The sequence below is a fragment of the Scyliorhinus canicula genome, chromosome 13, assembly GCF_902713615.1.
Source record: "Scyliorhinus canicula chromosome 13, sScyCan1.1, whole genome shotgun sequence".
NCBI lineage: Eukaryota > Metazoa > Chordata > Chondrichthyes > Carcharhiniformes > Scyliorhinidae > Scyliorhinus > Scyliorhinus canicula.
Window position 1 is genome coordinate 109,156,394 of NC_052158.1, and position 25,712 is coordinate 109,182,105.

At 45.2% G+C, this 25,712-nt stretch overlaps 1 protein-coding gene across 3 annotated transcripts in view; it reads right to left on the reverse strand.

The window, feature by feature from the left end:
• Window positions 1–25,712, reverse strand: part of pex5la (peroxisomal biogenesis factor 5-like a) — a 235,196-nt gene that overhangs the window by 136,335 nt on the left and 73,149 nt on the right. For 2 of the 3 annotated variants that reach the window (XM_038816591.1, XM_038816590.1), the window contains exon 2: window positions 15,405–15,509. The exons of the other annotated variant lie outside the window; for it this stretch is intronic. In XM_038816591.1, the coding sequence (XP_038672519.1) occupies window positions 15,405–15,509 (105 nt within the window). The remainder of the gene's footprint in view (window positions 1–15,404; window positions 15,510–25,712) is intronic. 3 annotated transcript variants of the gene reach the window in all.

The window sequence follows — 25,712 nt, forward strand, 5'->3', positions numbered from 1 at the left end:
GTCATGTGACTGCTCACCAATTGGTCGAGAGGCACGTAGACCCCGCCTATAAGTACCCAGAGTTCCCGGCTGTCGGCCTTACTCTGTAGTCGACCACTGGGCTAACAACTAGCTGATTAAAGCCACAGTTCGGATCCTAATCGTGTCTTGAATCCAATTGATGGTACATCAATTTAATCAGCTAGAATTTTGGAATGGAGCTACGCATTAAGCCTGACTGCCTCCATACCAGCCCGCATGCTTCAAATGCGCCTGCAACCTTTAAACACTGGCAGGCATGTTTTAATAGTTACCTGACGACTGCAGCCGGCAAGCCCACCAAGGAGCAGAAACTCCACATCCTCCACTCATGCGTGGGCACAGCGATATACTCTATGATTGAGGATGAAAGCGATTATGATGTGGCCATGGAGATTCTCAAAGGACACTTTCTCTGGCCGGTCAACGAAGTATATGCACGGCATCTCCTGACGACTAGACAACAGTTCCCTGGTGAGTCACTCGATGAGTTTTACCAGGCCCTCGCAGCTCTAGGGAGAACGTACACGTGTCTACAAGTTTCGGCGACTGAGCACATGGAACTTTTAATCAGAGATGCTTACATTGCTGGCATGCAGTCCCCTTCTATCCGCCAACGATTGCTGGAAAAGAACACCCTCAGCCTAGCTGAGGCACGGACCCTTGCAACCTCTCTGGAGTTTGCTGACCTGAACGCCCGCGCATACGCTCCCAGCCGCGCAGCAACCCCCTGGACTTCATGGCACGCGCCACCCCCGTCCTCCGTGGACCCCGACCCCCCCCCCCCCCCGAAGCCTGCGCTGCGGGTCGCTCCGACAAACTAGCGGGGCCCCGTTGCTATTTTTGTGGTCTCTCCAAACACCCCCGCCCGCGCTGCCCGGCCCGCTCCGCTCTGTGCAAGAGCTGTGGGAAGAAGGGCCACAACGCAGTGGTCTGCCAGACCAAGTCGGTCGCTGCTGTTCCGTGCAGAGACCGTGGATCGCCACCCCGGGCCCCCCGCCGCGCACCAACCTCTCCGGCCAGCAACAGTCCCTGGCGAGCCCAAGTGCTGGTAGTTCGGACTGGGGAGAAAAACCGGATGGTCATCGATTACAGTCAGACCATCAACAGGTTTACGCAGCTGGACGCATAACCTCTCCCCCGTATTTCCGACCTGGTTAACAGGATCGCGAAGTACAAAGTCTTCTCCACGGAGGACCTTAAGTCCGTCTACCACCAGCTCCCCATCCACGCGAGTGACCGAAAGTACATCACATTTGAGGCAGATGAGCACCTCTACCACTTCCTCAGGGTTCCATTCGGTGTCACAAATGGAGTCTCGGTCTTCCAACAGGAGATGGACCAAATGGTCGACAAGCGCGGTTTACGGGCCACCTTCCCGTATCTCGATAACGTCACCATCTGCGGCCACGACCAGCAGGACCACGACATCAACCTCCAAAAAATTCCTCCGAACCGCAAAACTCCTTAATTTAACTTACAATAAGGATAAGTGTGTGTTTAGCACTGACCGTCTAGCCACCCTTGGCTGCGTAGTGCGTAACGGAGTGATAGGCCCCGATCCCGAATGCATGCGCCCCCTGATGGAACTTCCCCTCCCCAACTCCCTCAAACGCTGCCTGGGCTTCTTCTCATATGCCCAGTGGGTCCCCAACTACGCCGACAATGCCCGCCCCCTCATCCAGTCCACCTCCTTTCCCCTGTCGATGGAGGCCCGCCAGGCCTTTAGCCGCATCAAAGCGGATATCGCAAAGGCCACGATGCATGCTATCGACAAGCCCCTCCCATTCCAGGTCGAGAGTGACGCGTCTGACGTAGCTCTGGCGGCCACCCTGAACCAAGCGGGCAGACCCGTGGCCTTCTTTTCACGAACACTCCACGCTTCCGAAATCCGCCATTCCTCGGTGGAAAAGGAGGCATAGGCCATAGTTGAAGCTGTGCGATATTGGAGGCACTATCTGGCCGGCAGGAGGTTTACCCTCCTCACAGACCAACGGTCAGTAGCTTTCATGTTCGACAATGCACAGAGGGGCAAGATAAAGAACAACAAGATCTTGCGGTGGCGGATCGAGTTGTCCACGTACAACTACGATATCTTGTATCGCCCTGGGAAGCTCAACGAGCCTTCCGATGCCCTATCCCGCGGTACCTGCGCCAGCGCGCAGATTGACCGCCTCCGCTCCCTCCACACAGACCTTTGCCATCCAGGGGTCACCCGTTTCTACCATTTTATTAGGACCCGCAACCTGCCCTACTCCGTTGAGGACGTCAGGACCATCACCAGGGACTGCCACATCTGCGCCGAGTGCAAACCGCACTTCTACCGTCCCGAACGAGCGCATCTGATCAAGGCATCCCGCCCCTTTGAACGTCTCAGTATAGACTTCAAGGGTCCCCTCCCCTCCAACAACCGTAACACATATTTCTTGAGTGTTATCGACGAATACTCCCGCATCCCTTTCGCCATTCCCTGTCCCGACATGACCACAACAACCATCATAAAGGCCCTCCTATCCATCTTCTCCCTGTTCGGTTACCCTGCGTACAACCACAGCGACCGGGGGTCCTCCTTTATGAGTGACGAACTGCGTCAATTCCTGCTCAGCAGGGGCATAGCCTCTAGCAGGACGACCAGTTATAACCCCCGGGATAACGGTCAGGTCGAGCAGGAGAATGGCACCATTTGGAAGACCATCCTGCTGGCCCTACGGTCCAGAGATCTCCCTATTCCCCGTTGGCAAGAAGTTATTCCCGACACCCTGCATTCAATCCGGTCTCTCCTCTGTACTACCACTAATCAAACACCTCATGAACGTCTTCTTGTTTTCCGCAGGAAGTCGTCCTCAGGATCCCCTCTCCCGACCTGGCTGGCCACCCCCGGGCCCATCTTGCTCCGGAAGCATGTGCGGGTGCACAAGTCCGACCCATTGGTTGAGCGAGTCCAGTTACTCCACGCCAACCCGCAGTATACCGACGGTCGGCAGGATACGGTCTCACTTCGGGACCTGTCACCCGCCGGTGTGCGGCCTTCTCCCCCTACATCAACACCACCCCCCCAACCCCAATTCCCCCCAGCGCCCCCATGACCCAGCGCACATGCCCCCTCTCCCTCGATTACAGCGACTCCACCACCGGCCCGGGGTACGGAGACACATCTACGACCGACGCTCCCGGAGGCAAGTACGACCATCGGCCCGATGCCACCGGCTCCACTGCGAAGGTCCTCCAGAACACCACGGGCACCCGACAGGCTGATCATGTCCATCTGATACGGCCATGGGACATTTTGGACTTTGTTGTTATTCCGTTGCACCTTAAGTAGTAGTAATATTGTTTTTTTTGCCACGAGACAGTGAGCAGCCCACCTTTCTCAATTTTCGCTGCTCATACCACCAGTCCTTGGACCCCCTCCCCCCCTCTCTCTCTTCCACTTACCCCCCCCCCCCCACCCCCTGCCTTCTTTCTCCACAAGGGGTGAATGTGGTGGTATGAATGTGAGCACTGCCATTGGTGCAGAGCATGGGTTTCCCATTGGCTCTGGCTGGTCATGTGCCTCTCGTCCGATTGGCTGGGACTAGTCATGCGACCAATTGGTCGAGAGGCAAGTAGACCCCGCCTCCAAGGTGGGGTACAAGTACCCAGAGTTCCCGGCGGTCGGCCTTACTCTGTAGTCGACCACCGGGCTAACAACTAGCTGATTAAAGCCACATTTCGGATCCTAATCGTGTCTTGAATCCAATTGATGGTACATCAGGAACATCTGTAATTTTCGGTGATTTTAATCTGCGTATAGATTGGGCAAATCAAATTGGGCAAATCAAATTAGTCACAATACTGTAAGGGAGAAATTCCTGGAGTGTATAGGGGATGGTTTCTTGGACCAATATGTTGAGGAACCAACTAGATAACAAGGCCATCCTAGACTGGTTAATGTGTAAGAAGAACAAAGAAAAGTGCAGCCCAGGAACAGTCCCTTCAGCCCTCCAGGCCTGCGCCAACCATGCTGGCCGTCTAAACTAAACTCTTCTACACTTCCGGGGTCTGTATCCCTCTATTCATGTATTTGTCAAGATGCCCTTTAAATGGCACTATCATCCCTGCTTCCACCACCTCCTCCGGCAGCGAATTCCAGGCACCCACTACCGTCTGTAAAAAAAACTTGCCTCGTACATCTCCTCTAAACCTTGCCCCTCGCACCTTAAACCTATGCCCCCTAGTAATTGATCCCTCTATCCTGAGAAAAAGTGTCTGACTATCCAATCTGTCAATGCCCCTCATAATTTTGTAGACCTCTATCAGGTCGCATCTCAACCTCCGTCGTTTCAGTGAGAACAAACTAAGTTTATTCAACCTCTCATCATAGCTAATGCCCTCCATACCAGGCAACATCCTGGTAAATCTCTTCTGAACCCTCTCTAAAGCCTCCACATCCTTCTGGTAGCGTGGCGACCAGAATTGCACACTATACTCCAGGTGTGGCCTAACTAAGGTTCTATATAGCTGCAACATGACTTGCCAATTTTTATACTCAATGCCCCGGCCAATGAAGGCAAGCATGCCGTATGCCTTTTTGACTACCTTCTCCACCTGTGTTGCCCCTTTCAGTGACTTGTGGACCTATACACTTATATCTCTATGACTGTCAATACTCTGTTAAGAACGCCGGCTGCAAGCGGCCTTCAAAATGGCCACTAACATGTAAAAAAAAATGCGGCCGCACTGCACGTGTGCCAGATCATCAGCGTGCATGCGCAAAACAATGCACATGCGCGCCGATGATCGGGCACACATGCGCAGTGCGGCCGCATTTTTTTAACTTGTTAGTGGCCATTTTGAAGGCCGCTTGCAGCCGGCGTTCTTAACAGAGTATTGACAGTCAGAGAGATCCAAGTGCAGCTTTTCATTTTACAAGTTCAAGGGGGTTTATTCATTTTATTCATTTTATTTTTTTTTTCATTTAAAAAAATTTTTTTTTTCACAAGTTTGGGGGGGGTTTATTTGACAAAATTTTACAGGAAAAAAAATGCAGAACTTTGGACAGTTGGAGACTCCATACTTTCTGACACCAGAAGGCTTCACCTTCATCCAACAGGTTCCATTGGAGGAGTGTGTACGAGGGCCAAAGGGACCCAAAACCATTTCCTCCATTTTTGTCAGCAGCAGTCAAGGCAAGAGAAAATGGTGGGTCCGCAGGTTGACCGGCGTGGGTCACGAAGGTTGGCCGGGTTTGGTCCTGGAGGTTGGCCGGTTGGTAAAAATGGGTCCCCAGAAAAAAAGTTTGAAGAACACTGCTCTTGATGGCTCTACCATTCACTGTATATTCCCTACCTGTATTAGAGCTTCCAAAATGCATTACCTCACATTTGCCCGGATTAAACTGTCAAGGCCTCAGCAATTTCCTCTCTTGCCTCCTTCAGCATTCTGGGGTAGATCCCATCAGGCCCTGGGGGCCCTGATTATCCACCTTAATATTTCTCAAGACGCCCAACACCTCTTCTTTCTGGATCTCAATGTGACCCAGGCTATCTACACACCCTTCTCCAGACTCAACATCCACCAATTCCTTATCTTTGGTGAACACTGATGCAAAGTATTCATTTAGTACCTCGCCCATTTCCTCTGGCTCCACACAGGTTTTCTCCCCCCCCCCCCCCCCCCGTCCTTAAGTGGGCCAACCCTTTCCCTGGCCACCCTCTTGCTTTTTATGTACGTATAAAAAGCCGTGGGATTTTCCATAACCCTATTTGCCAACAACTTTTATCATTGTAACGAGAATGGAATCATTGGCAATCTAGTTGTGCAAGACTCCTCAAGGATGAGCTACCATACTAAGGTAGAATTTTTCATCAAGATGGAGAGCGGTGTTATTGATTCTCAGACTAGGGTCCAGAATTTTAATAAAGGAAACTAGAAAATGAGGTGCGAGTTGGCTATGATTGATTGGAAAAATTTACTTCAAGGGATGAATGTGATAGGCAATGGCAAATGTTCAAGGAGCACATGGGGGGGGGGGGGGGGGGGGGGGGGGGGGGGGGGAGAGAACTATAACAATTGCTTATTCCTGTATGGCACAAAAGCAAAAAGTAATCTATAGCTTACATGGGAAATTAGAGATCGTAAAGCATAGAAATTGGCCAAGAAAAATAACAGGTCTGAGGGTTGGGAGCAAATCTCCAACAAGGGAGAATCTAACCATCATCTCTTGACATTCAATAGTATCACTACTGCGAACACCCCCATCAACATTTGAGGGGGGAGGGGGGGGGGGGGGCGCGGGAGGAGTTACCATTGATTAGAAACTCAAATGGAGTCAAATGCTACAAGTGATTGGAGGCTAGCAGTCCTGCAATGAATAACTCACCTCCCAACTTCCCTAAGCATATCCACCATCCACAAAGCACAAGACAGGAGCATGATGGAATCCATTTTCCTACATGAGCGCCGCTCCAACAAGACCGGATAGCTCGACACCGTCCAGGTCAAATCAACCTGCTTTATTGTTACCCCTTCCACAAACATTCAATCCGCCCACCACCGACTAACAGTGGCAGATGCACTGCAGGAACTCACCAAGCATCCTCAGGCAGCACCTTCCAAACCCACAACCACTACCATCTAGAAGGACGTGAGCAACAAATACCTGGGAACCCTCCAAGTCACTCACCATCATACATTTGGCAATATATCGCCAATCCTTCACTGTCACTGGGTCAAATTCTTGAACTCTCTCCCCAACAGTAATGCAGGTGTACCTACACCTCAGGAACTGCAGCAGTTGAATAAGGCACCTTCTCAAGGGCAACTAGGGGTGGGCAATGGCCGGGCCAGCGATAACCACATCCCGTAAATGAATTTAAAAAAATTACGACGCTTACAACTCACCAGTCTGGCTTGAATCCAAACTTAGATCTGAGCTGAATGACAATGCCGAACTGACTTTATTACTTTGGCCCCAAGCAAGATTTTCATAAAAATCAAAGTTTTAAATTATAAATAAAAATGTTAAATAATAAATCCTAATAGTGTACATTAGGAATATTGTAAAATTAAGAAAAATTCTGAACATGTGTTAATTAAAGTTTGTCCAGTTAATATTTAACATTTTGTATCATTTACCTTTAAGGCAAAAATGTAATCAAGGTGCTCAAAATTAATTTAGCTGATCAATTATACTAGCAGCAAAATGTTACGCTGGAAACTGGCCCAATGAGTGTCAGAAGCATACAAGACATGACTAAAACTTAGCTTTGTGCCTCATAATATTTACAGTGAACTGCAGGGTCTCCAGGTACAGCCCATTGAACTCCAACCTCCAATTTGGACCAGCTGCCACACCAGCAACAGTCCTCCGGTAAACCCGGTGGAGGTGGGAGTAGACCTACAATAAAGGGAGTGAATATGGGCCAGCAACTGGAAAGGAGCATTTCTCCCCTTCGTGACTATGTTTTTGGGTGGTGGCCTCTAGAAATTCCTTTTAAGATCAATGTTTGTGTCACAGTAGGAACAGTGCATTTTCTCAGTGTTGACAAATGTCCAGGAACACGCATTAGGCCCTTCACAAACATATGGAAGGAACCTAATATCATAATGGTCATAAAAGCCCATCTGGTTCACTGATGTGAAATCTGCTGTCCTTATCTGGTCTGGCCTACATATGAAGCCAGATCCACAGCATCGTGTTGACTCTTAACCTCTGAAGTGATCTAGCAAGCCACTCAGTTCAAGGGCAATTAGGAATGGGCAACAAATGCTGGCCTTGCCAGTGGCACCCATTTTCCAAAGGATAATCACCATGCTGACTCCCATGGACTCTGAATAAAGAATATGCCAGTTTAAGGAGAGGACAAGTCCATTCAAACTATAAATGGAAATGGGAGCATTTGGTGACTTCCCTTCCCTTTTTTAGCATGACCATTCATCAGATTTTTACGATTTATGTGTAATCTACTTCAGTTCCACAATATTTGACTGTATATATATATATCAAAGAATTAACTGATTACATTATGTGCAACTTCTCAGGTAGGCTTAGAAATGTGGGACTTAATCCCATTCCAGTTCTTAAAAAACCTTGTCCCAGATCTGCTGGATCCCTAGCTTGATCCAAAAATCATTCTTGTTCGTTGTCTTATAAGATCACTTGTGTAGAAGGGGCAATGCTGAAGTGTGGGAACACCAGTGAGATGCTTAGCTCTTTCCTCCAGAAGGAATCAGATGGACCCGACTGTGGGGGCCAGTGTGGCAGGGATAGAGACGTGTGTGTGTGCACGCATGTACTAGACCCAGAAGTTCAGCGCTGATCACATCACTTCTGATGTTGTGGAGGTCTAGATCCATCGCAGTTATTTGATATTTTCCAGAATGATATACATCGGCATTAAATCAAAGGTTATTTGCCAATTTATAATTGAGTCAAATGTTGGCATTTTTAACAAGGTGAATCGAGTATAAAAGAAGGGAAGTGTTCCAAAGCTGTACAGGGCTGCACAACGACTGGAATAGCGAGTATAGTTTTGGTCTCCTTTCTTATGAAAGGGCACAATTGGATTAGAAGCAATTCAGAGAAGGTTCACTCGGCTAATTCCCGAGATGATGGGGTGATCGAATCAGGAAAGGTTCAGCAGGTTTGCCTATACCCATCGGAGTTTAGAAGAATGAGATGAGCTGTTGATCTGCGACTGGCTGTAAAATTCCACCTATAAAATCGAGGGAACCTGATCGGGTGAATGCGGAGATGATGTTTCCTCTTGTGGGGCATCTGAAACTAAAGGGGGACAAAGTTTAACAACTTGGGGTGGCCCATTTAAGGCTTAGATGAGGAGAATCCCCCCCCCCCTCCCCCCCAGAGTGTGTGTGGAATTCTCTTCCTCAGAGGGCAGCAGAGGAGGGTCATTGAATATATTAAAGGCTGAATTGGATAGATTTCTGATCGACAAGGGAGTCAAGGGCTATTGGGGGCAGGCAGAAAAATAGAATTGAGGCCACAATTAGATTAACCATGATCTTATTGAATGGCAGAGCAGACCCGAGGGGGCCGAGTGGTTTACTCCTCCTTCTAGTTCTTGTGCTTTCTTGATGATCTGGCAGCAATATACCAAGCATCTATTAACCTAGTTGTTCTGATATCTCCACAATTCCTTGGTGCTCTGGGAGGTCTATGGCACCCAATTTCCATTAATGTATTGACTGTGTTAGTTTTCACATTCCTCCTTGTTCTGGCAGTCCAATGGACCTGAAGCCTTGCTGGGCAAAGCTCTGCACACTGCCAGTTCTTTGACTTTTTTGTCAAATGGGCAACAGCACAGAAAAGGGCCTCTACGCATATTTAATACCTGGCCGTACTTTAAGGGCCCTTTGTGTTGATTTCCTTATTTTCCATGTCTTTTACTTTGTGGTTATAATTTTGATCCATGGATATTTTTTTTAAAAATTTAGATTACCCAATTATTTTTTCCAATTAAGGGGCAATTTAGCGTAGCCAATCCACCTACTCTGCACATTGTTTTGGGTTGTGGGGGCGAAACCCACGCAGACACGGGGAGAATGTGCAAACTCCACACGGACAGTGACCCAGAGCCGGGATTCGAACCTGGGACCTCAGCGTCGTGAGGCAGCTGTGCTAACCACTAGGCCACCGTGCTGCACTGATCCATGGATATTTAAAGGACATATACTTTTAAGTCGAACAGAGGAAGGGAGGAACTGAAAAGTTGCAAAAATAGTACACTGTGCTATTGGAGATTTAGCTTTTGAACATCAGAATTCTGTTCGATTGGTTGGCTGGTGGCCAGTGAATTTGCCAAAGGCTGTAATCTGCCTGTCGACAGGCAGTGATTAGGTCCTACTGTGTGGGATGGTTTTCAAAGAACCCAGGAAGGGACAATCGTGTCCCAAAAAAGAAGTTGTAAGTTGCTGTCTCTCTCTTTCTCTAGAAATGTTATCTACCTGCAGCTTTCTGAACCTGCAGAGAGGTTTTGAGAACGTGATCAATCTATTGTGAAAACCAATACAGACTGAAGGCAAAAACCTCCAACTGAAGGTCAAGATTGAAGAAAAGTGTACTGGAAGACATCCATTTGAAAGAGACTTTTATTCTTTTTACTTTTCATATATTTTCCTTTACACCCCTCTGTGTTTGTCTGCCTTGTGTGTGTGTGTATGTAGAAAGTGGGGTGATTAAAGGAGAGTTTTAGGAATTAGATAATAGTTAGCCAGTTGTATTTCCTGCCTATTTACTCATCGTTATTGTTATTAATAAAAAGTGTTGTGTTAAAAAGCGGCACGTAGCACAGTGGTTAGCACTATTGCTTCACAGCACCAGGATCCAGGTTCAATTCCCGGCTTGGGTCACTGTCTGCGTGGAGTCTGCATGTTCTCCCTATGTCTGCATGCTCCTCCGGGTGCTCCGGTTTCCTCCCACAAGACCCGAAAGATGTAATTTGGACATTCTGAATTATCCCGGTGTAGCCGAACAGGCGCCAGAATGTGGCAATGAAGGGCTTTTCACAGTAACTTCATTGCAGTGTTAATGTAAACCTACTTGTGACAATAAAAATGATTATAAATTTACAAACCTGGTGACTGTAGTTATTGGGCAGCCAGAGACCAGAGACTTGGTGTATTTTCTAAGAATGAATTTGTTAATTTCAATTGTGCTGCATCTCTGGGTTAAGTAGGACTGGAAATGTCTGCACACTAGCCCAGGTTGTTGTAATAGTATCGATACTGTTCAAGATCCAATAGACTCTGGAACAGTTCCTATAGATTGGAGGGTAGCTAATGTAACCCCACTATTTAAAACAGGAGGTAGAGAGAAAACAGGGAATAATAGACCAGTAAGCCTGACATCGGTAGTGGAAAAAATTCTAAAATTCATTATCAAAGATTTTATAGCTGAGCACTTGTAAAAAAAAGTGGCAGGATCGGACAGAGTCACATGGATTTATGAAAGGGAAATCATGCTCGACAAATCTACTGGAATCCTTCGAGGATGTAACTAGTAGAGTTGAGGAGGAGCCAGTGGATGTGGGTTATTTGGACTATCAGAAGGCTTTCGACAAAGTCCCACAATTAAAATTAAAGTGCATGGGATCGGGGATAGTGCTTTGAGATGGATAGAAAGCTGGTCGGCAGAGAGAAAACAAAGAGTAGGAATAAACAGGTCCTTTTCAGAATGGCAGGCAGGGACTAGTGGGGTACCGGAGGGATCAGTGCGAGGATCCCAGCAATTCATAGTATATATTAATGATTTAGATGAGGGAACTAAATGTTTTAACTCCAAATTAGCAGATGACACAAAGCTGGGTGGGAGGGTGAGCTGTGAGAATACAGAGACTCACTGAAGATAAGCATGCCGGTGGAGCAGGCGGTAAAGGAGGCAAATTGTGTGTTGGCCTTCACAGCATAAGGATCCAATTACAGGAGCAGGGATGTCTTGCTGAAATTGTACAGGGCCTTGATGAGACCACACCTGGAATATTGTTTGCAGTTTTGATCCCCTTATCCGTGGAAGGATGTTCTTTCTATAGACGGAGTACAGAGAAGACTTCCCAGACAAATCCCTGGGATGGCGGGAGTGAAGTTTGAGGAGAGATTGAGTTGATTAGAATTATATTCACTGGAATTCAGAAGAATGAGGTGGGGGGGATCTATAAAATTGTAACAGGACCAGACAGGGTAGATGCAGGAAGGTGTCCAGAACCAGAGGTCATAGTCAAAGGATACAGGGAAAACCTTTAGGACTGAGATGAGGAGAACTTTCCTCACTCAGAAACATGTACGCCTGTAGAATTCACTGCCACATGAAGCAGTTGAGGCCAAAACATTGTATGTTTTCAAGGAGTTAGATGTAGCACTTGGCAGGGGTGGGGGAAAAGAGATAATCAGACTATTGAGTTGGATGATCAACCATGATCATAATAAATGGTGGAGCAGACTTGAAGGACAGAATGGCCTCCTGCTGCTCCTATTTTCTATGTTGCTATGTTTCTACTTTAACCTTTGTCCCATTGCCTAGAAGATTGATTCTTCTCTGGTGCCCATCTTATGCGAAGCCAACTTTACCAGAAAAAAATGCCAAACAACATCAGTTTCAGCCTCCTGGCCGGTGAAGGAATATCTATTTGGACTTTGTTTCTGGGTCTGCATCATAATTCTTTTCTCTGTGATCTTGGCCCTGTAAATCTTTATTTTCTCCACACTACATTAGTGCAAAGGAGACAACGTTGCAACCCTCTCCCACCTTAGAGTGTGTGGAAATGAACTAATCCTTTGACGTCATCCTATCCAGAGTTTGCTGTGGGATTATCGCTAGAAATTGGATCACACCCAAACTGAGGGATTGGGGAAAACGCCACCGCTTATAAGGGGAGAAGCAAATCAAAACATTTATCTGTTTACAGATGGGGTACGAGGGGAAAAATCAGAGCTGTTTAAATTAATCCTGTCCATAACAATTCCAATTCTTTTCCACTCAAAATCACCTGTTGTTTTAGACAATATAATTTACAAGCACATAATTGGTGTGAATATTTGTGGTTGCATTTGATACTTTTCTGAAAGTTTCCCTTTGCGACACTCACCATTCTGACTTGGAAATATATATCCTTTCCTTCACTGTTGCTGGGTCAAAATCCTGGAACTCGCTACCTCACAGCACTGTGGGTGTACCTACACCACGTGGACTGCAGTTCAAAAATCAAGGGGATCACCATCTCACGGGCAATGAGGGATGTGCACTAATTCCGATCTAGCCAGCGATGCCCACATCACATTAATTAAAATTTTTAAAAAGCTTCTTAGGAAGCTCACCTGTGGCCTCCTTTGCTGACCCTGCTAATTGTGCGGGTTCTGGGAAGGGGCCAAAGGGAATGGACATTTGGAGGGTTGAGGGTACATCTGGGGTACCCATGCTCAAGTCTGTGATAAACCGAGCAGATGTCTGGGAGGTTACCAAGTCCTTGGCACTTTGGTGGCTTCTATTTCAGCAACCAGGTGCAGAGGAGATAGAGGAGATTAGTTGATCTCCTCGTTAGTCTGCTGCTGGTCCTGGCTAAAGTGGCCAACAACAGGTTGAGACAGTTAGGTGGTCATGGGGATCATTTATCCTGCCTCACTTCCACAATACACCCATGCCTGGGGGTCCCTGGAGAGGGAGCACACAGTGACTGCCAATATTCTTGAGGTCTTCCACCTCCAGTGGGCACTGGTGGGAGGTGGAGTGAAAAATCATCAACGCCAGGAATGTCATTTCAATTTCAGCTAGAACTTCCAACTAGCTTCAGAAAGCGATGGCCCGCTGGAATTACAAGACTTTAATACGCACTTACCTGCTCTTGAAAACTGCTCTGAAACTTCGATGGCCACCAGGGGCCTGCATCGTAAGAGTTCTCGCAGGCTGCAGTGCAGTCCAGCAGCGTCAGATTCAGTAAGGCCTCACCCTCATTTTGCTGCACTGCCTACTGCATTCCAAAGCAGGATGGTTTAAAAGGCCCAGTGAAATTGACAGGCCCGGGAGAAGGCAAGTATCCAAACAAGGTAGATGGGACTTGGGTGGTCGGCAATGGGGGTTTGGGGGGGGCTGGAAACAAAACAGTCAGAGGTCGGGGTGGGTAAATCGAAGGTCACGGGAGGGGTTGGAGGTCTGTGCTGGATCAGGTGTCGGAGGTCGATGTGGGGGAGCCAGATGTGAATTTGTCAGAAGTTTGGATGGGAGGCAGGGAGTCCGGTGACAGTGATGGAATCCCATGGTAGGATGGTTAGTTGGGGAGAGTGGGGGGGGGGGGGGGGGGGGGGGCATGGGATGGGGAGGTGCTGGGTCTCATGCAGGGCTTGGTTTAGGTGTTTACAATAGTTATGCTCAAGTTACAAGAGGTTTTATATTCTCTAACTTTTTCTGTCTAACTATTAACGTAACCCTGGCTGAATCATTCAAAGTTAGCGATTTAAATAGTTTTGCCAGGTGGTTCCCAATTATCCAGGGGAAGTTAGCATTTCTGGACACAGAGTTTCTTTTGGGGTTTTTTTTTTTGCTGTGATGTCTGCTTCAACTGAGGCACTTTGTTTGTCTTAACAGACAACATTTCAATTGCTTCAAAAGTAGTATGTCAAGGGCCATTTGTTAATAAAGGAAACAAAATATTTTTAATCTCACTTGTCTTCAATAATCCAGGGCCCAATCCTGGCCTAAATATGCAGGTTGGCCTCGCATCTACCCCTTCTTGTACCTGGTCCTGACTGATGACCGATTTCACTATAACTCCCAACATCTTGCTGATGATACTCTAGGGGTGGCTGGATACTCCACTCATACAACATGCAGGAAGCAAAAGCATGAACTTGAGGTTTAGTATTCAGCTGTTATATCGGACAGAAGTTATGGCAGGAATTCATTAGAATAGCTATAGATTTTCAACACCAAACATTTTTGTGAATATTGCTGCATGGGAAAGGGTCAAAAATACATTCTATCCATTTCACTGAGCCGAACAGGAAAAAAAAGTGAAAATTGAATGTGCCGTTTAATACAGAAATCATCAATTTAGAGATTTGCAATTACCAACAAGGGAATACTTATGTTAATATTGATGTACAACACAATATTTTGGTCTATAAAGATGTAGCACAAATAGTACTCACGAACACCGATGACAGTATGAAGGAAAACTTAAAAGGCAAGATATCATGTGTATAGGACAGAGCACATTACTAACATGAGCCATCACAAATGCCAATGGATCAAAAATAGCTGGGATCTTGAAGTAGAAAATAAAGCACAAGATGTGATTTGGCAAGAGGGAAAGAAAATGATTTGTGCTCGAAATCAGATTCTTGAATATTTATTTCACAGGACTACCCTTTATTAATTCAATGAATATTATGTACAGTTAAAGGTTTAAAATTGACATGTCTTGTAAGTTGTAGCACTGAAGTTCATCTTAAAAATAGGTTTTTAAATGAATACTTCAGCAACGGTACAGGGTGTTCAGCCTTCAAAAGTGTGTTACATGCGAGTAGACTGATAATGAGATTCAAGACTTTCCTTTAGTCCAGGTAATGTAGCAGAAATACTGCTCATCTAGATTTTGCAAAACTGAGAGCATTTAAGGAAATAATGAACAATGATGCTCCCCTCCAATAAACATTCAAAAGGATGGGTCCTTCTGATAGAAATGATTTGAAAGCAATTAATACAGGATGGGGATGGATGTTAATAATGGTACAGTTAGGCAAACATTAATTGGATATTACATCATTATGAACTGAATTAATCATTTTTAAGGAAGGGTCTTCATCTTAAACGGTGTTTCAAAACATTGTCCTCGTACATTCAGTTCACATGACTGAATGACCACATGCCAACTTGATGTTGGCATGATGCTGCCCACCTGTGATGTCACAGTGAGGAGGGGTTTTCCTTCTCCAGACTCCTCCCTCGGTATCTCCTTCATCACCATGGTAACACCCTTATCTGCAGCCCTAGCGCCTTTCCCCTACAACAGTGAAATCAACAATGACTTGTGTCAAAAGACTTGAGCTATTACTGTTCAATTTATAACTTTTCTTTTCAATATATGTTTTAGTCATGATAACACTTTTATAACATTCTTAGAATTGAAACAAACTTTTAAGTTTTACATTGGTAACAAAAGCACTATTTTGTAACCAAAGCATGAAGTGAGCAATGGAAACATCCAAAAACATCGTCACTACATCACTAATATTCTTCATGGAACCACTTGCTAGAGATAGGCCAATCACAAAAATGCATCCATTTTGCCCTGAGGCCGGCAGAGACATTGTACCACAGGTGGAAACTTTATGGCACACAAATTGCAAAGAAATATTAGGGAAAATATTAAGTATGATGCTGTCCAGATATTTATTGTATTATTATGTGAATTTTACTTTCTTGAAAACAAAGTTATTCATTTTATCACGCTTCTCAAATGCAGACAATAACAAAATTATATTATATATCTTCCACCTTGCTTCTGGGCTCCAAGAATTGTTTGTTTGCCATTATTTACTTGTGTAAAGCTCTTATTATGGACATTTTCTACAAAATGCATGTTTTGATATGATTTGAGGAAAAGCTTAACATCTTCTGGTGTGCATAGGATTTTGAAATGTAAATAATTAGTATTAGCACCATGCCCATGTTCACAATCAAACAGTTACAAATTTAAAAACTAAAAAAAGTCTTCATTTCTTTCAAATTCCCCTTCCCCCCACCCCCCATAATTATTCTTTCAAAAATAGCAGGCGAAGGAAAGTAATCAGAAGAATCCGCGGCAGAGTTCAAGCAATCTGAAATAACAGTCAGCAGCCACTTGGGTTTTCATATTCAACTGATTTACTTCACTCAGTGAGGTGCAGTAATTTTCGTGTTCACTATTTAAATTGAAATATTCAAAACAAATCTCGATTGGGACTGAAATATAAAAATGTATCTTATGATAATTCTTTACATTTTGTAAATACGAACTGAATAGATTTGAAGATCTTGAAAATAAATATTGAATTTAAAAACATGAGAAAAACAAGAATAAAATATAAATAAATGTGAAAACAATAAGTTTGGTTGTTTTTTTAAAAATCTTTAGTCGCCTAGTGTAATCACCAAGGCACTGGAAGAACAGCTTCACAATGTGGCCATACTAAGCATACAATTCAGCTGTTGTGGGGTGTCAAATTGCTGCATCCTGCAGTTAAATTGCATGCCTACATCTTAGGTCAAAGCCAACCTGCTCTTAATGGGCCAGGATCGTAATGGCTTAGCCGTTTCCCTTCCATTGACAGCAACATCACGCAAAATAACAATTACTGATGTTGAGCTGCTAGTGTCCACAAAGAACAGCATGACAAGAGTGCCATGCTGAGCACGCTGGCATTGTGGATAGCACAATTGCTTCACAGCTCCAGGGTCCCAGGTTTGTTTCCGGCTTGGGTCACTGTCTGTGCGGAGTCTGCACATCCTCCCCGTGTGCGCGTGGGTTTCCTCTGGGTGCTCCGGTTTCCCCCCTCAGTCCAAAGATGTGCAGGTTAGGTGGATTGGCCATGATAAATTGCCCTTAGTGTCCAAAATTGCCCTTAGTATTGGGTGGGGTTACTGGGTTATGGGGATAGGTGGAGGTCTTGACCTTGGGTAGGGTGCTCTTTCCAGGAGCCGGTGCAGACTCGATGGGCCGAATGGCCTCCTTCTGCACTGCAAATTGTATGATAATCTATGATGATTTTCTACAGTTTCTATCTGACAGAATTCAGGATGAAATAAATGCCAATGAAGCAGCTGAACTGCACTCTGGCTCACTGATGGAATTTTTATCTTCTGTTTTCCTTTTAACAACAGAACGCTTTAACAATAGATCTGGGACTGCAATTTGTTAAAAGTTGCTTCGGTACAAACAATAGCTTGCCAACGGAAGTCCCCAGATATATTTCTTATTTTTATTTGTCATATTGAGTTTATCGTTGTTACTAGCGCCAGTTATGTCTTGTCCGAGTGACCATGCTCAAAATGAAACTTAATTTTGATCTTTTACAGATAAAACCTAATTGGTTGTGCGAATGGGCGGCAGGATAAACGACAGTAGCATGTTGTACATGCGTAATTTTGAGTTTATTCTCGTGGATTGTTCATACACTAGAGCATCAAGATATACTACACATGATGGACCAAAGGTTTAAAGGTGAATACTCAATATGATTAAGGGAATTGACAGCTTCAGTTAAATTACGAATGAGTCCTTATTTTTCATTCTCATATACACAACCTTAAATATTCCGTGACAAAATTGGCTTCCTTCATAAGAGGTCAATAAAATTGGGACAATTGCCAAGGTAGAAACTGGCAATCAACAAATGAACTCCAATTCCTTTCAACATTTGCAATGGGCAACAAAAAAATACCTGTCCCGATAAATATCAAAACATATAAAACAATTAGGCTATGTTGTTAAGACATAAAATGTAGAATAAATACAGAAGTATTAATACACTACATAACAGAAAAATAGGTTAACAATTTTTCAATGGGAATTTCACAGGAAATTAAGTTAAATGTTTACTGAAAATAATTATAATAATTAAAAGAAAATTAAATGTCAGTTAGCCAGTCATAATTTTAATAAAATGTGAATAGGCTTAATTACTTGACTGCATCTCTGAAATAACGGATACAATTTTAACTTTGTGCAACTGGATGGATGTTGAATGTGTTATAAATTGGGACCAATAACTCTAATGACCAATGTGATCACTGATTTTTTTCATCGTCACTTACTTATTATGACTAAGCAACCGCTGCCTAAATCCAAATTATCAGCTCTAGAATCCCAGTTGCTTTATAAAGCAATAGTTGCTTGTTATCAGCCTAAAATTATATATCAAATAAAAAGCGACATGTAACAAAGTTCAAACATCCTGAAGTAAATGCCAGACCACAATTTTATGTCTCACCCCGCCCCCCAAAAGCGGGGAGGGGGCAAAACTGCATAGAAGGGATTTCCTTCAGGATTCTGCTGGCCCCGCCCATATGCAATTTCATGGTGGGGTGGGGAAAAAAAAAAAAGAGGGCCTCGGACAGGAAGCCCGTCCATGCCCCACCGGGCCCTTAAGTCACCAGTTGGAGCACGGTGCCAAACAGAATAAGTTAACAATCTATCTCAGGCAGGACGTGGAGATGCCGGCATTGGACTGGGGTGAGCACAGTAAGAAGTCTCACAACATCAGGTTAAAATCCAGCATGTTTGTTTCAAACACGAGCTTTCGGAGCACTGTTCCTTCCTCAGGTGAATGAAGAGGTTTATTCTAGAAACATATATATATATATATATACATATATACACACAAAGTCAAAGATGCCAGACAATGCTTAGAATGCGAGCATTCGCAGGTAATTGAATCTTTACAGATCCCGAAATAGGGGTAACCCCAGGTTAAAGAGGTGTGAATTGTCTCAAGCCAGGACAGTTGGTCGGATTTTGCAAGCCCAGGCCAGATGGTGGGGAATGAATGTAATGCGACATGAATCCCAGGTCCCGGTTAAGGCCGTAATGTGTGCGGAACTTGGCTATAAGTTTCTGCTTCGCGATTCTGCGTTGTCAAGTGTCCTGAAGGCCACCTTGGAGAACGCTTATCTGGAGATCAGAGGCTGAATGCCCTTGACTGCTGAAGTGTTACCCAACTGGAAGGGAACATTCCTGCCTGGTGATTGTCGCGCGATGTCCATACATTTGTTGTCGCAGCATCTGCATGGTCTCACCAATGTACCACGCTTCGGGACATCCTTTCCTGCAGCGTACGAGGTAGACAACGTTGGCCGAGTCGCACGAGTATGTACCGCGTACCTGGTGGGTGGTGTTCTCACGTGTAATGGTGGTATCCGTGTCAATGATCTGGCACGTCTTGCAGAGATTGCCATGGCAGGGTTGTGTGGCGTTGTGGTCGCTGTTCTGAAGGCTGGGTAATTTGCTGCAAACAATGGTTTGTTTGAGGTTGCGTGGTTGGTTGAAGGCAAGTAGTGGGGGTGTGGGGATGACCTTTGCAAGATGTTTATCTTCATTGATGACGTGTTGGAGGCTGCGAAGAAGGTGTCGTAGTTTCTCCGCTCTGGGAAAGTACTGGACGACGAAGGGTACTCTGTCAGTTGTGTCCTGTGTTTTTTTTCTGAGGAGGTCGGTGCGGTTTTTTGCTGTGGCACGTTGGAACTGTCGATCGATGAGTCGAGCGCCATATCCCGTTCGTAAGAGGGCATCTTTCAGCGTCTGTAGATGTCTGTTATGCTCCTCCTCGTCTGAGCAGATCCTGTGTATACGGAGGGCTTGTCCTTAGGGGATGGCTTCTTTAATGTGTTTAGGGTGGAAGCTGGAGAAGTGGAGCGTCGTGAGGTTATCCGTGGGCTTGCGGCAAAGCGAAGCGCTGAGGTGACCATCCTTGATGGAGACGAGTGTGTCCAAGAATGCAACTGATTTTGGAGAGTAGTCCATGGCGAGTCTGATGGTGGGATGGAACTTATTGATGTCATCGTGTAGTCATTTCAGTTATTCTTCGCCGTGAGTCCAAAGGAAAAAAATGTCATTGATGTATCTGGTGTATAATGTTGGTTGAAGGTCCTGTGCGGTGAGGAAGTCTTGTTCAAACTGGTGCATGAAGATGTTGGCGTATTGAGATGTGAATTTGGTCCCCATGGCTGTTCCGTGCATCTGGATGAAGAACCTGTTGTCAAAGATGAAGACGTTGTGATCCAGAATGAAGCGGATGAGTTGCAGAATTGAGTCTGGAAATTGGCAGTTGCCGGTGTTGAGCACTGAGGCTGTTGCAGCAATGCCGTCGTCATGGGGGATGCTGATGTAGAGTGCCGTGACGTCCATTGTGACGAGGAATGTTACTGATTTCAACTGGTCCATGGGTGCTGAGTTTCTGTAGGAAATCTGTTGTGTCGCGACAGAAGCTGGGCGTACCTTGTACGATGGGTTTTAAGATGCCCTCGATGTAGCCAGAGAGGTTCTCATACAGGGTCTTGATCAGTCTGTTGAGTTGGCGGATGTGTTCCTTGGTCGGATCTGCTGGTAACTGTCTATAGTGTTCCTGGTTGTTGAGTTGTCGGTATACCTCTTTGCAGTAGTCCGTTCTGTTCAGTATGACGGTGGCCCCTCCTTTGTCTGCTGTTTTGATGATGATGATGTTGCGGTTGGTCTTGAGCGCGCGGATGGCGTTGTGTTGTGCTTGGGTGACGTTCGGGGCTGGTTTGTGAAGGTTACTGATGAATGTGGCATTGACGCGACTCCTGACGGCTTGAGCATACATGTCGAGTCTAGGGCAGCGGCCTTCCAGAGGGGTCCAATTCGACTCTTTACTCTTCGGTTGCCGCACCGCAGATCTCTCCGTCTGCTGTTCCGGTTCATTGGTAGTCTCCTTGGGTTCATTGTCGGCCTCTTGGGGTCTGTGGAAGAATTCCCGGAGCCTCATTCGCCTGATTAATTCCTCCGTATCTGCCGTGAGACTGATGGGGTCCATTTTGGTGGTGTTGCAGAAATTGAACCCTCTGCTGAGGACTTGGATTTCGTCTGGTTGAAGGGTGTAGTCTGACAAGTTGACAATAGATTTCCCTGTATTGTTTTCTACTGTGATACCGGCCAGAATGTTCCCTTCCAGTCGGGGAACACTTCAGCAGTCAAGGGCATTCAACCTCTGATCTCCTGTTAAGCGTTCTCCAAGGTGGCCTTCAGGACGCGTGACAACGCAGAATCGCTGAGCAGAAACTTATAGCCAAGTTCCGCACACGAGTACGGCCTCAACTGGGACCTGGGATTCATGTCGCATTACATTCATTCCCCACCATCAGGCCTGGGCTTGCGAAATCCGACCAACTGTCCTGGCTTGAGACAATTCACACCTCTTTAACCTGGGGTTATCCCTATCTCGGGATCTGTAAAGATTCAATTACCTGCAAATGCTCGCATTCTAAGCATTGTCTGGCATCTTTGAATTTGTCTATATATATGTTTCTGGAACAAACCTCTTCATTCACCTGAGGAAGGAGCACTGCTCCGAAAGCTAGTGTTTGAAACAAACATGCTGGACTTTAACCTGGTATTGTAAGACTTCTTACTATCTCAGGCAGGAAGTTGGGGTAGGGGGGACCTGGGATCTCTGACTCTCCTTCCCACACCGACCTATCCCCAGGCACCAGACACCACCGACCCCCCTGAGCTTCCCCTACCCACTGGCCTGCGGGATCCCTGGTGCTTATCTGAAGTAAGGTCCTGGGACTTAGGTTCAGGCATGGTGCTGCAGTACCTTTTTTGGACACTGCAGTGCTGTGCCTGGAGGGGCTGGAGAGCTGTTGGCCAATCGGATTGGCTCTGTAACTGCTCCCAATCAATGCTTAATTGAGCATAAAATGGCAATGGGCCTGTCAGAATCAGTGGGATGCATTCCCCGCCACTCTCAGGACAGCGGCCAACAAATTCTTACCACCCTAAAAATTCAGGGCATAATTTAAAAAGCCTTGAGGAAAGACATGAAAACAGTCATTCAAAACGTTAGCCCTAAACAAGGTCATCATCCCACTGCCAACTTTCATAGACAAAAAAACTTAATTGATCAGCTAAAAATGACAGGTAAGTCTTCAAATCTATATGTACTGGATGGTAGAAAGTAACAAGATCAAATGAATTACAATTGAACGGTAATGAGCACAGGGGCAATTTCCTGCACATGAATCAAAAGGTGCCCAGAATAGTAACAGAAATGGAGCTTGCTGTGATTCCGACAATAATGGTGGCGATTGCAAACATTAGATTTTTTGTGGCAAACATTTCTGTGGGGTATCTCTAAGAATTTGGAACCAGTGCAAACATTTTTCACTAAAGTAAAATATCCTGGATTCTCCGTCCCGCCAACTCCGTTTTCTGGCGCAGTGCCCTCCCCGCTGGCAGGGGGATTCTCCATTTCCGCAACCGGCCAAAGGGGTTTCCCATTGTGGGCAACCCCATGCCGTCAGGAAACCCAGGGGAATGGTGTGCGACCAGCGAAGCGGAGGATCTCGCCGACGGAGAATCCCGCAGCATATACATCTTCAAATACCAAACTATTCATGGCAAACTATTTGTACTCACAAATGTTTGGTGTTGTGTCCCATAAGCTACGAAAAGAAATCCAGAACTTTATTCTTTCGCCATTAAAAAAAACTGACTTTCTGCTGAACCAAAATAAGGCAACTACACGTCACATGATCACATGGTTGGCCCTTTGTCTAAGACCTACCCCAGAAGTTACAAGCATAAAATAATTATTTCCTCAGCCAGTGTTATCTCATTCCTCAGACTCCTTGTAATTAAATAAAAATAGGAGACTCACTCATCAAAACTCATTATGCTAGCAGAGTTGCTAACAGGCACATTTCATATTTGGGACCATCCAGGGCCTTTTCAAAAGGGAACCAAAGGTAGGTCATTTGCACCTGATATGCTCATCTCTCCAGTGGAGTCGGTGGGTCTACCTAGATAACAGCTTCCTGACATCAGACCCTCAATGGGAATGGTAACTATTTCAATAATTTATGTCTGGGACATTCAGTCCTCACATCAAAGCCAGTTCCAGACACTTGAGAAAGATCCCTTTTTGAGGTCAATGTGGAGAACGAAGGGCAAATGACTCGAGTGACCATTTTGAAATCTCTATATGCTTTGGAGAATTGAGGAATCCTCAGTTTGTTATTTAATCAACTGGACAGGACCAAGCAGTTGGTTATCATCTCTCGGCTATCCAAGACTATCCAAGAGTTCAAGCTGAACTTGAACTCTTATGCAAAATAATGTCTCATTGCACTCTTACTCTGGATTCACGTGAACTAACATTCATTTCTGTGGTCCTTGTACGGTGAATATTTATAGTTCGAAGGCTCCTTTTTCTATCCCCCATTACTGCACGTGTGTGTATATATATATATGTATGTGTCTGTGTGTCTATGTTTATGTATGTATGTATGTATGTATGTATGTATGTATGTATGTATGTATGTATGTATGTATGTGTGTATACGTGTGTGTATGGTGTAATAGGAAGTTGTGGATGCTCTTTCCGTCGGGTTTTGAATGTCAATTAAACTAACCTTCCAAGTTAAGCATATCATTAGCTTGTTGTGGGTTATTAGTAAATTGGATCTCACAAAGTGAGCATTTTGGAAAATACACCACCAGAAACTTTAAAATAATTCAACTGCTTAGAGACTGGTGGCAAGGGGAAATCAGGGCAGTTGGAGTATATATCTCCTGCCCATAACAGTGCTCATAGATTACTCCAATTCTGCTCTAAAGCATTATAATTACATACCAGCAGCGTACAATTGGATAGCTACTTTAACAAGATTATGTAATGTAAAAATTAAGGATTCACGCATTGTTCAGTTGAAGTATTGACGCAGAGTTTCCTTTCCTGTACGTCTTGGAAAATTGATTCAAAACCGAGATGAAAAGAGCAGCGATGGCAAACATACCCTATTGTATTGCCAAGGCATTTCCAGATTTTCAGACAGATGGGGGAGGGTGTAGGCAGGGGAGGTAAGGCAAAGGAGGAAGTATCTGTACTGACAATGTGCAAAGGCACTGATGGAAGTGGGACAGGTGGACCTAATTGTGCATCCTTTTCTCCTTGGAATACTAGTTGGGAGTCCATTTGGAGTGACAGCCAGAAAAGATAAGCAGGAAAATCTCAATTCACAGGATCTCAGCAGGATTTTGGGAGGTTAGGTAGAGGATAAATCCTTGGCAAAATGTCCAAGTCCCTTGTCATTATAGCTACTGCTGTCAGGGCCAGCTTTCACTTTAGAATAATAAACTTGAAAGAGTGAAATAGAACCGTCAGTGCTAACAGCTGGTAAATTTTAATGTAATCTTAACTTCCCTGGCACTTGCCAAAATTTATGATAAACTAAGATTTTTCTATGCAAACCATCAATGTTTGATTATTTATGATGGTAGAGGATGAAAAGTGCATGCACCAGGGAGAGGGCTAGAGTCTGGAACAGTATGATATAAGGTGTGCCACAACTGTGGTGGTAGTTACCAGCCTTGGTGGGTAGGTGAGTGCTGCTTTCAGAGAGGTTTTGATCCCTGACAGTGCCAGGGATAGGTATCAAAATCTGACAGATTTGGGGTTGGGAACACCTTGGGTTACTTGACACTACAGGGCAAGCACTGAAAGCCCAAGGTTCTTACTTCATTGATTGAGAAGGGGGGACATACCGAAGTCTGTCATTACTGGTGATGGAGCATTTTGGGATAAAAAAGAAAGGAAGTTAATGAAATAAAGGGCGAGCACAGGAAAAAGCTATCTAGCCCATCATGTTGTGTCAGATCTTGCAAAACTGGAGACAGTCTCCCAGCCATCTGGGGGTATTGATGAGTGGATTCCAGTGCCTGAGACACTGTGAAGGAGTGTGCTTTGGTCTGCAAAGCTTTAGGGCCAGACAGGGTCTGAGAATACAAAACAACTACGCTACAGCATTCAGGAGGACTGGCTGGGGCAATATCAGTATCTCGGAGCACCAACTAGGTTATTGCCAAAATCTGGGAGCAGTAACTGGGGGATTACCAGCATCTAGAAGCACTGGCTTGGCAGCAACTTCAGGATGAAACCAGACTTTTTGATCAGACAGAATGGGAGTCTTGGAGTAAATAATGGAACCCCGGCAATTGGAAACACTCGAGGGGAAATGTTCTAGTGTGAGCAGTATTGGTGGGGGAAAATGCTACGTCTGGCAGCATTGAACAATGAACAAGACGAGTGGCCGAGAGAATCGAAACACCACATTCCCAGGCTGCCTGTCCTCTACCAAGATGGCGCCAGTTTTAAATATGAAAAGCACTTGAATATTGTATCTGGTGACAGTATACTTATTTAGTGACTAAACACAGTGATAATTAATTCCAATGTTTACAATTAGAAACTTGGGCAATGTAGGAACTACTCAAAAGAATCAATAAAATTTTTAACAAGAGGATATAATTAGCCTGCTGTTCTTAACTGAAAAGTTTTGAAAATTAAATTGTTTGCTAAGGTTTTTAGATTAGAAAAATATACACATTTCACAGTTACATTATCACCTTTTTGTTTTGTCAATAGCTACCACAGATGCTCTGTCTCAGTATTCTAACCTTGGGTGGGTGTCTGTGTGGAGTTTGCATAGT